The 15,433-nt window shown below is 42.3% G+C and overlaps 1 protein-coding gene across 1 annotated transcript in view; it reads left to right on the top strand.

Annotated features, from left to right (window-relative positions):
* The window catches only part of RAD51B (RAD51 paralog B), a 505,595-nt gene that overhangs the window by 450,497 nt on the left and 39,665 nt on the right, over positions 1 to 15,433 (top strand). Inside the window, exon 9 of the mRNA XM_004682077.2 lies at positions 3,360 to 3,463. Within this exon, the coding sequence (XP_004682134.2) occupies positions 3,360 to 3,463 (104 nt within the window). The remainder of the gene's footprint in view (positions 1 to 3,359; positions 3,464 to 15,433) is intronic.

The raw sequence follows: 15,433 nt of genomic DNA, 5'->3' as shown, positions 1-15,433 counted from the left end.
GCAGTTGAGAATGGATGACAGGTGCTGAGGCAACTAAAGGTGGGGACAGGCCTAGACATCATCGACCTGGGAGTGTGTGTCCTTGTCAGTAGCGAGGCCATCTCATATGGAACAGACCTCGCAAGCTTTGTGGAAATGAGTCATATTTGGATCACCAGCATGTTTGTGTGTTTTTAAGTTTTTAAAATGAAACCAACATTTAAAATCAGGAGATGTACTTAAAATATTGATTGCTGGGCCCTTCCTGGTGGCGCAGCGGGTTAAAGCACTGCAATGAGAATCTAAAGCCGCCTCCGCATGAGTTCAATTCCCGCCTGCCCCGGAGGTGACCACATGGTGTGGCAGACCTCTCCTGACCCACCCGCTGCTCCCCTCAGCAGTGTACTTTGTCGATCTGCCTGTTCTGTTCCCCACTCTGTCTCTGGTGAGGCCTCTCACCGCCCCTGAGCCTCTGGCCTGTACCCCAGTTCTGTATGTACAAATAAATAAATCTTTAAAAAAAAAAAATATTGATTGCTGGCTTCTTTTTAAGAATCAAAAGATCTGGCTAACCGTGAACTGATGACAATAGTAGGTCTAACTGGACAGGCTCTGCCTTTGAGATCGTGGGTGAATTCTCCAATACACCTTGTCTCCTCTGTCCCCCATCAACAACTGACATTAAGATTCAACAAAAAGTAGGTTAAAGGTTGTTGAGGGCTGGAGCCAGGAAGGAGGGCCTGGATGACTATGGCTCAGGGGGTGGGGCTTCTTTTGGAGTTAAAATATTCTGAAGTTGTTGTAGCAATGGTCAAACAACTCTGAATAGAGTGGGTTCTTGAATATCATTTTGTTCAACATCATTTCATTTTAATATTGATGACAAGAAAATAAATTTCCCTGTTGAGGTCGCTGTCTCTGGATGTCTACGTGGATTTCCTCCGGGTCCACCAGTTTCCTCCCACATCCCAAAGGCATGTATATTGGCAGGTTTAATTTGTCTCGATCTGTGTGTGTTGGGTGTGGAGTTGCCCCTTGATGGAAGGGCATTCTCTCCAGGATTATTCTAAGGGACCAGGATAAGCTCTGGCTGCCTGTGACCCTGAACCAAAGTAGCAGATTGGAGAATGAATGAGTGAATGAATACAAATGAACAAATTAAACAATGAATGTTACTGTTTAATAGAAATATTTCTGGCCTTTATTTAGACTTTTGGTAATTATTCTGTGACCATAAGTAGGCTATAGGAACTTAACTTTTCAATTGGCCAATGGTAAAATTGGTTTCACTGATGTTAAGTGAGGACTTACTATATAGTAAAAGTTATTAAATTGTACACTTTAATGGATGAAATATATAATACATGAATTATCTCAAAAAGGTTATTTTTCAACAATGCAAAAAAAGAAAAAGAATCAGTAGCTATTATCCTTGCATCTGGCTTTCTTATGGCAGAAAAATACTGCTGTTAATGTGCCACTATTAGAAAGGGGAAAATGAAAGGTAGACTGAAATGATTATGTGTTTCAAGAAAAATGGAAGTGACTGCATCTCTTTGTAAGAGTAAAGAATTTCTTCATGTTAAAATGCAAGCACCCGACATGTTTCTAGGCACTAAAAAGGCATTTGGTATTAGGAAAATATTTGGTCCTGGCCAGATTTTGAGGTCTGCCCATAACTAAGAAGAGAGAGAAGAAAAGCAGAAGAGGCAAAGGAGTAATCAGTGTGGTAAAATGAGAAGCAGAAAAGGCCAGTGTATTAGGAGACAAAGAAGAAGGAAACTTTATCGATTGCTGACAAGTAGTCAAGGAAGATGAGCACAGAGAGAGAAGTTGGGAGGTTACTGGAGATCATCCAGTATGATAGTTGAGAGAGACAGCATGAGAGACAGTTACAGGTGCAAGATGACATTGTTAAGGACTAGTTTTGCATTCTCAGGGGCAGAGGGCTGCTGGAGGACTTTAAGTAAGGAAATGACATGATCAGATCAGTATAATTTGTTTTCACATTAATTTCTGTCTAATTTGAATCATATAGGTATGATATTGAAGCATATAGATATGATAAATCAAGGTTATCCCAATTGTATTCTTCCCTGTGCTAAATTCTCCCTCAACCTGAAGTCCTCACCTTCTTAAGGTACCTGTTATTGATTTCCATATAATTCATTCCTGTACCTGCTTAAGCCAGAGGAAGTTACAGTGTTTTCTAACCCAGGGGTTCTCAACCTTGGCACTGCTGTGTTTTGTGTCAGGTCATTCTCTGGGGGGGGATAAGCAAAGGGCTGTTCTGTGTTCTAAAGTCAGCTCTTTGGCAGCATCTCCAGCTTCTATTCTCTAGACGCTTTGTAATACCCCCACCTTGACATTGCCAAGAAAAGAAGACCCACTCTGTTCCACACTTAGGGGTGAAAATCTGATGAAGCAGTGAGTGGATAACAAAAGAGAAGCTCAAGGCTCAGTGGAACCTCAACCTCATAGACTTCCTCTCCTCACTGAGGAGCAAGGCAGATTAAATGTGCCCTGTGCTCCCTAAGACCAGGATTCCAAGGTAGGTCCAGGGGTTCAGAGGAGATCACAGGGTGTGCTCGATATGAGAGTGGGGACTGGCTTCTAAATGGCAGGACTGTGAGTAGCCTCTAAGGAGGAAGGAGAGGAGCGGAGCAGCTGCTGCTGAGCCCAAGTGAAGCTGTGGAGATGTGAGAAAGTAGCTGAAGTTACTGTGGAGGAGACTAGAAACTCAGATAAAGTTTACCTCAGATCCTCCCCCTTATCAGAAAGTCATAGAAAGTAAAAGAATGTTTCTCGTGGGATAAGGATGTCTAATACAGATTAGATATGAAATGGTGAGGTCTTGCACATTCCTCTACTGGGTGTGTATCTGCAGGGGTTGGAAGGGCAAGGAGATTTTATGTGCATTTGCTACCACTTCAATATTGATAAGAAAAATTGAGTTAAGTCTCTTATCAGTCTAAAAAAGTCTTACAACTCTATTACTCTAAGACTGTTTCATAACGAGTTCTTATGCTGTGTGTGTAGCAGCCATGTCTTTCTGCCATGGACGTTGAATGGCTTGATTTATTATTAGCTAAGGCTCCAAGCTGCTTTATAGTACAGCCTTATGGATATATAATTCTGTTATCTTCTAGCCCAGTGCTGGTCACTTTTTCTGAGGCTGAAGGAAACACATCCTGGTTTTTATCTTTAGCTTCATATTCCTTAATTCTTCTCTGACCTCACTAACTCATGTACTTTTGTGGTAATGAGCTGAGCCCCCCAAGTGGTCCCTAAGAATGAGTGATAACTAGTCTCTTGTTTATGTGAAGCGCCACCAGGAGAAAGGGCATCCCTGAACAAGCTTTTGCTCTGTTTTATTTCAGACTCTTCTGGATCCAGCTGTGTGACAGCTGCCCTAGGAAACACCTGGAGTCACAGTGTGAACACCCGGCTCATTTTTCAGAACCTTCATTCAGAGAGAAGACAGGTGAGTTCTTGGAGTGTTTTCTGACTGACAAGGGCAGAGAGGAAGGTGTACTTGACAATCTGAGGTAGATCTTTGAAGGCTTTGGCATGTTGTCCTGAGCTAGCACTGGCAAGGAATTGGTGAAGTAACCAACCTTTCTGCCTGCACTGACAGCCATTAGGATGGAGTGAGAAGACAGGCCACACACATGTGGTGAGCCTGGTACTTGGCAGGGACTTCTAAGTGACCAAGGTTGACACATCTAGGGATCTCAATCTCTCCACCACTAGCAGGTGACTGGTATTTTCACTTAGCTGGTACTTGTTGAGGACTAGCTCATTTGTGTGCAAACCAAATGGTATGTGGTCCTTAGTGTGCTTGGAAAACCTCAGGCCAGATAGAACCTGCCAATGAATAAACTATTCCCCAAACTGCAAACTTTGTATTATATCATAAGCCCAGTGGTTAAGTTACTAATGGTGCTAGAAAGACCTCCAACAGGGTAACTTCTACAAGAGTTCCCTACTCATGGTTTCTGTCCTGGCATGAATGAGAACCCCCCTCCCATCCAGAAAAGTTGCTTTCTACCTCTTTTTTTTTTTTTTTTTAAGATTTATTTATTTATGCATACAGAACTGGGGTATAGGCCAGAGGTGCGGGGCAGTGAGAGGCTTCACCTGAGACAGAGTGGGAAGCAGAACAGGCAGATCAATTAAGTACACTGCTGAGGGGAGCAGCGGGCGGGCCAGGAGAGGTCTGCCACGCCATGTGGGTCATCTCCAGGGCAGGCGGGGATCGAACTCATGCTGAATTGGCTTTAGCTTCCTAGTGCTGTGCTTTAACCCACTGCACCACCAGGGAAGGCCTCTAACTCTTTTTTAATCTTCCCTCCGCACTCCAAAGAAAGGAGCAGTCTGAGCCCTTTGTAAGATGTTTCATAATTAAGAGATTTACTTTTTTGGATGTCTGACCTTAGTTTGATCCTGCTGTGTGGACCTGGCTCTATCCTGACCTTTCCTGCAAGTAGGAAGAAGATAGAGTGATTGCTTAGATTCTTCGGATAGAACAAAATTCAGACTCAGATTTTCCCATCTTGCTAGATATAGAACAAATTATTCATTAAGGAGGCATGACTTACCATGTTGGTGGTCCTCTCTGGGGGAGTCAGTTGGAAGCCATTAGTTACCCTTTACCTGCATTAGGTAAACTGGCTCTGTTTCAAGGAGTCAAGAATCATCAAAAACAGACACGAGCCTTTGCCTGTTCCAGACATAACTTTCCAAGTGCCCTTGGTAACAGACCAGAGGATTCTTCTTGGTTTGCTTGGAACTGTGTAAATAACATTCCAGCTTGATGATTGAGTCAGCCATGTTCTGAGAAGATGGAGCTGCTTGTTTTCATTTAGGGAAACATTCTTGAAGTTTCAGGCCCTGGCGTGCTCATTACCTCAGTGATATCTTTTACCTGATGATTCAAGTATCCTGGACCTGAGTCTATCACCTCCCTCTTCAGTGAACACATCCAAAAATATTCCTATCAGACCTAATGACCTTAGATTTGTACCATGGGTAATTATATTAAATAAACCCTATTTCAGCTCTTAGGGATATGATTAAGGATTTTCAAGCACTGTGACTCAACTCTCTTGGAGGAAGCAACATTCTCTGTGAATCAGTACTGATTCATTCATTTTCATAAATCCTTAATCTCACTTCTTGAAAACTTGTAGTTTATCCCTGTTTTAGATTTCAGATGGCACACATTGAACTTGTGGTTCAGGCCATTACATATAGTATTATGGATACTCAGCTCCCAGTCCTAGTTTTATTAATCCTAGTTAGCATTTACTGATAAAGAAGCGAGAGCCATGCTTTTCTCTCTCTTTTGTTTTGATAAATTAACCTGTCATTTTCCTTTATTAGTGTCAGCCAGTAGTGACCCAAGGGGATTAATGCTGGGTTTTTGTTTTGTTTTGTTTTGTTTCTTGTTTCTTTGTGATCAGAGAGTGTTGGTGGCTCTCAGTTGGCGTATATGGTCCAGTGCAAACCGCTGGTCACAAGCAGAACCAGGAACAAGGTGCAGATAGATCTGTGACAGTTTATCAGCATCTATCCTATTAGATAGCTCAGTGGTGTTGTCTTAATCTACAAAGGACAACTTGTTACTATCGTTACTAATTGATCAAGAGCAGACTTGGAATGCCTTGGAATCATATTATCAAATGATAATTAGAGATGTAAGGCTAACATGACCAGCATTAAAATAGCCAACCTAGATGAGGCAATTTACTTGTCATTCATCTCTATACATGTGCATGCCTGTGGGGACTGGTTGTTAAATTTGTGGCTTAATAACTAAGGTGAAGTTTGATATAGAAAACACATCTCTATTGGGTGGCCTTATCTTGCCTTAACTGCGAGTGTATGTAGTGATTCTCTGAGCTTTTCTTATGGTCTATTCATGACAAACTAGAGCAGTCCTATGAAGGTAAACCTTTTCTGGGATATATGCACAAAACAGTAATTTAAAGCTAGCCTTTAAATTATTATAACATTATTGCATATAACTGCTCACAATAATGCTTCCTGTAGCTCCATTTGGTAGGAGCACATGTCTGGAGCACCAGCCAGTTGGAGAAGATCATTAGGTATAACTCCCCCGTCCCCATAACCAATGCACAAACAGAGCCACTCTACCAAGGGATCAAGGTTATGGAGTGAGGATTATGCTTTATCCCATTTCCATGATATTGAGCTCTATACCAGGGCTCTTGAATGTGAGGCTTATTCTGAGATCACAGGGCTAGAAGGGGGTCAGGTCAAGCTGGGCAGACCCGCAAGCCGATTAACCTATGCATTGTATAGTCCAAAGAAAGGAGTCCTCCCTGGCTGATTACTTTCTTTACACCCTGGAAACTTTGTGAAATTATATAACCAAAAAAGAAATCTCCTTATCAGGGCACAAGCCAAGTTAATTCTCTTGTTTATTCTGCTCAGTGTTTGCAAAAACCCTCTTAAGAAGCTGGGAAACATTTTCTTTTGGACTAATTTAGCTTTTTTTCCATTCAAGTTTTATTTACTCTTTTCCTACTCTGCTACAATTCTGTCCCACCCATTCTGGAACATTTTTATTCTTACCAAAGACATGTCCTTAGAGTAGAATTTAAATGGCCTCAATTAGGGGCTTGTTTATTTGTTTTAGGTTTTTTGTTGTTGTTGTTGTTTTTAATAATCAAAACTATGTTTTGGTCTACCATGCATATAGCATGGGATGCAGAGAAACAGAAAGGCAGAGTTTCTGCCTTCAAGGTTCTTCTGACCTAGGATTAGAGATGATATATGTATTCATGAATAATCAGAATTTAATACAGAACAAACGAATACTGAGATCCTGTCACAAGACAGTATTTGAATTGCCATCTAATGAGTGATTAAAATAATAACTGCTTTGACTCCAAAAGAAAACAAAGTCACTAGAGACACATTAATCTTTTCATGAGAAGATGGGACTGAGGATCACTTTAAATCAGTGTTTCTCAAGCCTGGCTGCACTTTAAATGCATCACAGAGACTGAAATAGTGACCTCAGGGCCACACCCTGACCAGTGACATCAAACTGCCCTAAATAGACACAATTAGGTGAGTGAGAAAGCAAAGGGGTGATGCTGGATGGCAAAAGAACATAAAAAGGAGGGCACATTACATGTTCGGAAGACACTGGGTGCTTTTGCCTCTGTACAAGGAGAGAGTTTGTGACTCCTTTCCTGTGTGAACCTTTCTTTAATCTGTTAATTCTGTGGAAGACACCAGAAAGTCTAAAAATGAATAAGCTGGTGCCCTCTAGTTGCTTATGCTCTGCTTGGAGAAACAGATGAATATGGCAACAGAGAATAAGTCCAGAGCACAGAGAGGAGGCGAGGGCCCTTCCGCCATAATGCGCCAGGCTGGAAGGGGGCGGCGGCACACAGTTTTTGGGGTGGCTTTCCCAGTAACCTGGCGTATCAGATGAGGGGCCCCAGAAGCCAAAGCGAGGTGGTGACATTTAAAAGAATGGCAAAGAAATGTTGAAGAGTCATACTATTTCTCATTAACTCTTCATAGAAAAGTCTGTTCCTACATACCACACGTGGGATTATATATATATATTCCTTTAAGTGCCCTGAAAGGAATAATGAAATAAATTCATCCTAACAAAGTTTTACACACACACTGATACCCATTAGATAAAAATTCTGACTCTCATTTCAACACACTGAAGAGGTGACTTTTTCACATCGGTGGTTTATCTAAATGGGCTTTATAGTAATCGTTTCATCTGTTTAGAAGGCACACTGAAGTTTCAGAATGCTGGAAGGACAGCCCTACAGCATCCAGGAAATGGCTGGTAGGGCCAGTACTAGGACTCAAGCTCCTGACCCTTGCTTGAATCCTTAGGTTGTCCTTGAAATTCCAGGTTGTATTGCAGCTTGGAAGTATTTAGTGCTTCCTTCTTGATCAGCTATTTCTTCTTGGTAGTCACTTTGTATTTTAAAAGACAGATGCACCATCCTTGTGGAGACTTACACCTTAGTCTTCATCAGTCCCATCTTTCCTCTGGCCCAAAATTGCACCTTGCATTTGTCTCTATTCTTGCACTTGTGACACCGGAATCAGGAACCCCTCTGTGAATAAATCTTATTTGTGTACCCTCAGAGGTAAGGACAGTGCTTGACACATACCTGATCCATTTATTTTGAAAAAGAGAAAGGGAAAGAGACACCTTGCATCCATATGTGAACCTAGTTGAAGAGGACATGCTGCCTATGTAGACTCACTCTTCTCCACAGGAATCGAATTTCGCAATCCTTCAGAGTTAGACATAATCATTTGAAAAGGTTAGCGTCAAACTTGACAATTATGAGCAGATACTGGTGTAAAAGTACTAGAACGCTAACTTCAGGAATGCCTCTTTGCAGAACCAGCCTGCTGAGAGCTATGGGGAGTGTAAGGCAGGCGTCCTTTGAAGTCCTAGCTGGAATTCCTTTGTGTGAGCAAGCAGAGTCCTGACTGGGCAGGAGAGGCAGGCCAAGGGAGGGCTCTCCAGTCCCTCTGAGGTGCAGGCAGCCTGAAGACTTCCTCTGAGGGGAAGGGAAGAAATCTTTGTTGCCATCTAACACAAATCTTAGGTTCTCCTTTAGGTGGTTAGAGAGGCTTGAGGAGAATGAGTGACTAAAGAAAACATATCTTTCTCCCGGCTGTGTAGAAGGGTAGCTCTGGGGAGAGAACGTCAGGCCTCTGTCTGAATTCACCCAGAGAAAGATGGGAGATGATATTTTGCCTGATCTAAATCTAGCTTATGTGTCCCCCCCCCCGGTTCCTTCAGAGAGGAAGTCGGGCTCACTGGCCTTGCTCAAGAATGAACCCCCTGTCTTTGTAAAATGTTTCCAGGTCACTGTGTTTATTTTCTTGTTTCCTACCCCAGCTCATCTGCTGTCTTTAGGCAAGGAGAATTCTTGTTTTTGTTATTTTTTGTTGTTGTTGGCTTTTTTTTTTTTGTATGTGTGACTAGATCCAGCCAGAGGAGAAGTTTGGCTGTGCGACAGGGGTGGGAGAAATTTCTTTTTAAGCATAAAAGTCTGCAGAAATAGCAAAGGGAACATAGACTCTTGGCCAAGTACATTGCCTGGGGTATAAATGCTCCTCCCTTTTCAGAACTGCTCAAGTGTGAAATATACCCCCTCCCACACTCTCCTCTGTCAGAAGTGCTCTCGCAGGTACTGAGCAGATTGCGAAAATGTACATACAGAAGGGGACCCAGAATGTTGACTTTTCAAAGGATTCTTTTTTCACATCACCAGGCAAATAATTAAAATATGAGGAAATCCTCTCTGTAACGAATGCAGCAACAAATGAATATGATAAGCTCTAAGATTCAGAGAAGTAAATTATCCAAAGTATTATTATCTTCCCCTCCATCTACCAAAAAACAAATTCCATGTGGTGCTCTTTGAAAAAAGTCAAAATCCCCAAAAGTCAGATACCCCAACAATCACTGCTTCTAAATGGACTTTTGTAGAGGCAACTGTCCCTTGAAGAGATTCCATTGGAATTGACGATTAAAAAAACATGAGTACAGTTGTCCCCAGGCGGGAGGGTGTCCTGCAGATGCTTAGACTGCAACCGACAAAGACCTTTGCTAAAGGCCAGAGCCAATTTCCTTAAGAAATTTTGAGTCACATGGGATCAATAAAGGTTCAGATCCAATCAGAACAAAACAAGGTGGGAGAACCACCACAGGGGTCTTAAACGTCATTTTTCATTCAAGTACATGTAAGATCATTACCATCATTTCAAAAAGCAGGACATATCTGTGAAACTAAAGCAGTACTGTATTGAGCACAGTTGGTGAAAGACTTAGTGCGTGGCCTCATAGCTCTCTCTGAGGGTTATGGTCTCCTTCTGTCAGGGACTCAGTGACCCGGTTCCTCAGAGAGTCTTTAGGTGACTTCCCTTTGTTGAGCCACTCATTTTATCACTTCTGTCATGCTCCTCGAGCTCTGACTAGTTTTATTTTTATACAAAGTCTGTCGCCTTATGGCATGACTCTCTCGGGTCTGACTTGCTATGTAAACCAGGGCAAATACATAGATGAAAGATTTCTAGAAGAATCTCAGCTGTTGCAGGAAGTAGGAGAGACATAGGATTCTGGAACCAAACTGAAGTCCTCCTTATCTAACTAAGGGAGAGAAGCTGGGAAACAGCTCTGAGAGCCTGTGGATAAGGCAGTGACCTGAGAGTCAAGGTCACTGAAATGTATTTGGCTCATTTGAAAATGAAGATTGGACCGGATGTTCAATTTTAGCTTTGGTTGGTTAGCAATGAGTGAGAAGAAAATGAGGCAACAGCTTTGGTTAGGAAAAACAGAGAAAAGAGAAGGGTTTAGGTCTACATAAACTATGGACTGGTTTGCAAATGAAGCATCACTTTCATTAGCACAAACACACTGAGCATGTGACAGTGTCCCATCTAAGACACCTCCTAGAAGTCTTCTTGCCAGTGATTCTCAGCCACCATGAGCCAACATCCCAGAGGCTAACAATGAAGACTCCCAGCCCCACCCCCAGCAACCATTTGGGAGGGCTGCCCTTCAAGTGATTGTTGCGGGGATGGGCTCCACGCCCTCTCTCTTCCAACAGCCCCACTTTACAGATGGGAGTAAGCAGGTGACTTGAGGTAAGTGACTTATTCAGAGTCACACAACTAGTAGCAGAAACTGCACTGGATTCATTTCTGCTACTTATTGATTAGCTGCTATTTTCATTTTGGTATGCTGACTTTAATAGAAAAACTAAGCTAGAAAGTCCCCAAACCCAATCAGATTACTGGTTTTGTAGGCAATGTGATATGTATATCTCTTTGACTTTCTCTGGTTCAGAAAAAGGTTCTATAGAACTCTGAAGAGAAATATCTCAAAAAGACTCCTTCCCACCTACTCCATATTGCCAAGCATCATGAGAAAAATGTCAGCATTTTAAATTCTTGGGCCCAGACATTTGAATAAGTGACTTTTTCCATGTTGAAGTTAACAGTGAGCTTGGACTTCCAAAAGGAATGACTTTTCTCTGGATAACATCTTGCAATTAGGGCTGAATTCTCTGCCCTTCTCCTGGTTGTGGCCATTTGTCCTCATGGAGAGTTAACCATGAATCTTCAGTTTTTTTGATACCTATCTTCATAAGCTAAAGACTCCAAAGGTTTGGGAAAACTCGAGTTTGCTGGTCTTTGGTTTGTCTGGTCTTCTCAGCATGGAAGAAGCTTAGTGTTTACCCTATTGTGGAATCACCAGTCTTTATTTTGAAAAGTCAGAGTGGGTGGATTCTTCACGTGTGTTATTTCCTTTAACCCAACAACCCGTCAACACACATTTTGTCATCTCCTTTTTACAAAAAAAAAAAAAAGAAGAAAGAAAGAAACTGGGCTGAGAGGACAAATAACTTGTTTGCACTGGTAGTATAAAGATTTGAAACCACGTTTGTTTAACATCAGAGCCTACATTCTTTTTGCTATACCATATTGTCAGACATGTAGGTATTTTTTTTAAATTTAGGATTATAATGAGGTGCTAGAAAATGAAGCTTTGACTGAGTGATGATTCTTTTGGCTTGCAATGAATGGTTCCTTAATATCTTTCTCTCTGATTTTTCCCCATGGATGACTAGATCTGGAATGTCACTTAGCTTACCTCCAACGCTTACTGAATTGGAACAGCCCCTCCCACTCAGGGGCAAGGACATTAGCAAGATGATGAGCTGCTTCTTGCTTTTTTCTCTGGCTCTTGCCATTATTTGGCTTCGAAATGCTCCTGGCATGTGACTGTGATTCAGAATGCTCTTTGCCCTGTCTGTGTGTGTGATTTGAAAAGCAAAGCTTGTCACATTTGTGGTCAAAGCAGTCTAGCTTGGAGAATTCTTGTGCTGAATGAGTTTGCCTCCCGCGAAGTGGGGTACTCTCTGGGCCTGTGGTCTCTGCTTCTTTCCCCGGGTCCACTGTAGCTGTGAATCACAGCATGACAGTGCTGGGTTGCATTTCAACTTGACTGGGACAATGGGTGGGAAGGGATTCCAGGTTCTTCAGGTCCTTCCAAAAATGGCGTATGAAATTAGGTGTGGGGGAATGGGAAGCAGACAAAGGATTTACATGATAGAGGTGTGAGGAAAAATGAATCAAGTATGTCTCTAGCATTCGGTTTGAATTTATGTAAGTCTGATTATGTTACCATAACATTTTATGATACACTAAACAAAACCCAATGCATGACTGGTTGTCAATTATAATACAAATCATTGTGTTTTCCTGATTTCTGCTGCTTTAAATAACTCGGAATTTTTAGTTAAGATAGAGGACACACTCCTTCTTTCCCCCAACCTCCTTCTTTCCCTTCTGCCCCTCTATCCACACCCCACCCCCATAGCCTTCCCTGGATTTTTAAATCAGTCACTGGTTCCTGGCAACAGCCTTAGCGTTCAAATGCTTGTAGCAGAGATTTTTCCACAGAGGGTCTCTTTCTGAAAGTTTCCCTTCTTGGTTTGGCAGAGCCTAGGAGTTCTGGCATCTAGGACAAAGAACGTGTGTGCTTGAGTGCTGGACCCTTGTTTTATTGTTACCAAAGGGACTGTGATTTTGAGAACACCTTTAGCGAGCCAAGCTACAGTGACTCTGCCCCTCTGCCTATTTTCTGAATTCTCAACTCAGAACTGGCAATGAGCGATTGAACTATAATTATGACCCACATGTCTTTAACAGAATTCTCTGGGTGTCGAACCTCCTGAAAGAGGATCATCATTAGAAACCTTAAAGTGGTAGGACTGAGCCATCTGGGAGGGACTGAGAATAAATCACCCAGAGGCCCCACACCCTGGTCCACTGCTTTGCTCAGTGTACCCAGCAAATTGACAGTTTCCTTTGTGCCAAATGCTGTGCAAACTGTTTTTATGTTCAAACCTCACAGCTATCTTATGAGATAGGTATTTCCAAGTATAGTTTATAGATAGCACACTAAAGTTTACAGAGCTTTAAAAACATTGTTCTGAATCACATGGTTCCTAAGAGACCATTCTTTTTCCACACACATATACACCTTCCACAACGCCCCTGAGTTCTTAGCCATTACCCAGTACTGAGTCTCATGCTGACGTAAGCTTATTCGTGTATGCTGCTTGAAATTAAAAGAAAATCCCTCCATTCAACCATTGTGGTATGGTCATTTTCAATGGTTGTACCATATGGAATGAGTCATTACCTCAAGAGCGCTTTCTCTGTGTCTGTTAAACAATTCCGTATTCATTTTCTATGATAGTGTGACTCAAGGTGGCAACAGAACTCTCTTTAGGAGAACTGAGCTCCATGGGCCACAGTCCTTTGACTCTCACCTCCCAGTCAGAGGACGACCTGACCCATCCTCCCTCAACTCCTATCCTTTCTGGTCAATATCTTCCATGATCTGATTTTAGTTTTAATATCCTACCATTTATTGTCAAAGCAGACCTAGTATCTATGGAGATCTGTACACAAACTCTTTGTTCCCTCTCCCCACCTATGGTCTCTGTGGTGATAATATACAGGACCCGGAAGGTACAATGTTGTACACTGGAGACACCCTCCCCTCTTGGATGCTGCATAATGACTGCTAAGCCTGAGCTCTGTCCCTTTACTTTCTCCTTGCAATGTCACTTCCCCCACATAGGCATCAATTCATGGTTGATCCTGTCCTAGTTGACTGTTCTCCAAAAGTATTATCCCAGCACCCTGATCAATCAATTTATAGTGAAATTGGAAAACTCTGGAACTCTCTGTTCTTTTATAGGTGCCTTCTTAAATCACCAAGCTTCAGCACATTTAATGTGACCTCTAACCCTTCAACAACTGTGCTTATACAAAACTGACCTCTCTTATTTGTGGCTATTTATACAGTATTCTCTCCAGACTTATAGTCCTATACTGAGTATGCATTGGAATTTTAGGTTGCTCTTTGTACCTTATCCCCAGTTTCTTTTTCTGGATCTAGCCTTGCCTCCTAATGCCCTTTCCCCGATTTCCAAGATTCCTGTGACTGGTTCAGTGAAGTCTCTCAGCATCTGATCCCACTGACTCAAGGCCCTTCTCAGGAACTGGCCTATAGTCTCAGTTTAAATTACACAGCAGGAATTTCTACCAAATCTCTAGGATCCCTCTGTATGCAGGGCTTCTCCATGTTGTGGTTATTCAAAATCCAAGTATTTTCAAAGAAAATCTACTGAGACAAGTTGGTTGGGTAAATGCCACAGATATCATCTATGAAATCTTGGTCATTTCTTTTTCATCTTCTAAAAATATAATATTTTTCCTCAATTAAGGAAAGGTATACATTACAGCTTAAAACATTTAGCAATAAATCTTCTAGAGACTGTAATTGTAATAATAGTCCTTTGTGCTCTAACCGTAGCTATAGATCCTCTCATAATTCTTCTGTTTTGTCGTGACTAGACCAGTAAGTCTTCTTTGTGTTGGGCACTCCCTTTTCCTTCCATACTCTCCTCCCTCCCTCCTCTTTTTCTTCCTTCAAGTCTTTTCTGGATAGATGTACATGCCAAATTCTGGGACAAGGAAGTCAGGAAAGCCCAGTATCTGCCTTTGAAGAGTCATACCAGCAGAGGGACGACATGAGATAAACATTGGATTGTCAGAAAAGTCATGATGGATGCATTTTTGCATAGAAAAAAAATATATCATGCCTTTTCCGACAACTCAGTACAAGTAGGTCTTGAGGGAACTGTAAAAGTAGAGTGTGGGACCCAGTGCAGGGATGGCCACATTCTCAGCAGGAAAGGCAGAGGCAGGTGAGGGTTTAGAAGAAGGTAGCATGTTTCAGATCAGATTTAGCATATCAAGGATGTATCAGTATTTTCTGGGAAGAAGAAGTAGGAGGCTGCAGAAGCCATGTGACCTAAGAGTTCCAGGTGGGACTGCAAATGGTCCTTCAAATTTTGTGCTACTGGAGGAGGGGAGGGGGTTGTGGGTGTTTTTACCATTGTAGAGATGGGGAAAAATGGGGCCTATATTTAATGCAAGGCTTTTTTTTTTCTTTAAGACTTCTTTTTATGCTTACAGAACTGGGGTACAGACCAGAGGTGCAGGGGCGGTGAGAGGCTTCACCAGAGACAGAGTGGGGAGCAGGACAGGCAGATCAATGAAGTACACTGCTGAGGGTAGCAACGGGTGGGTCAGAAGAGGTCTGCTGTACCATGTAGGTCAGTTCCCTGGTTGGGGATTGAACTCATGTTGCAGTGGCTTCTGAGAGCTTCCTAGCGATGCGCTTTAACCCACTGCACCACCAGGGAGAGCCCAACACAAGGTTTTTAAGACAAGAAGGCAACACAAATTAGACTTCATCCTGAAGGCCTGAAGAAGTCCCATCAAGAGAGCCAACCCCCCTACCCTCGCCCCCCCCACCCACACACACACAGGACTATAGCTT

This window comes from Condylura cristata, unplaced genomic scaffold (assembly GCF_000260355.1).
Source record: "Condylura cristata isolate star-nosed mole 26May11 unplaced genomic scaffold, ConCri1.0 scaffold00013, whole genome shotgun sequence".
In the NCBI taxonomy this organism is placed as follows: Eukaryota; Metazoa; Chordata; class Mammalia; order Eulipotyphla; family Talpidae; genus Condylura; species Condylura cristata.
Note: the sequence above shows the minus strand (reverse complement) of the source record. Positions and strands in the feature narration are given on the sequence as shown.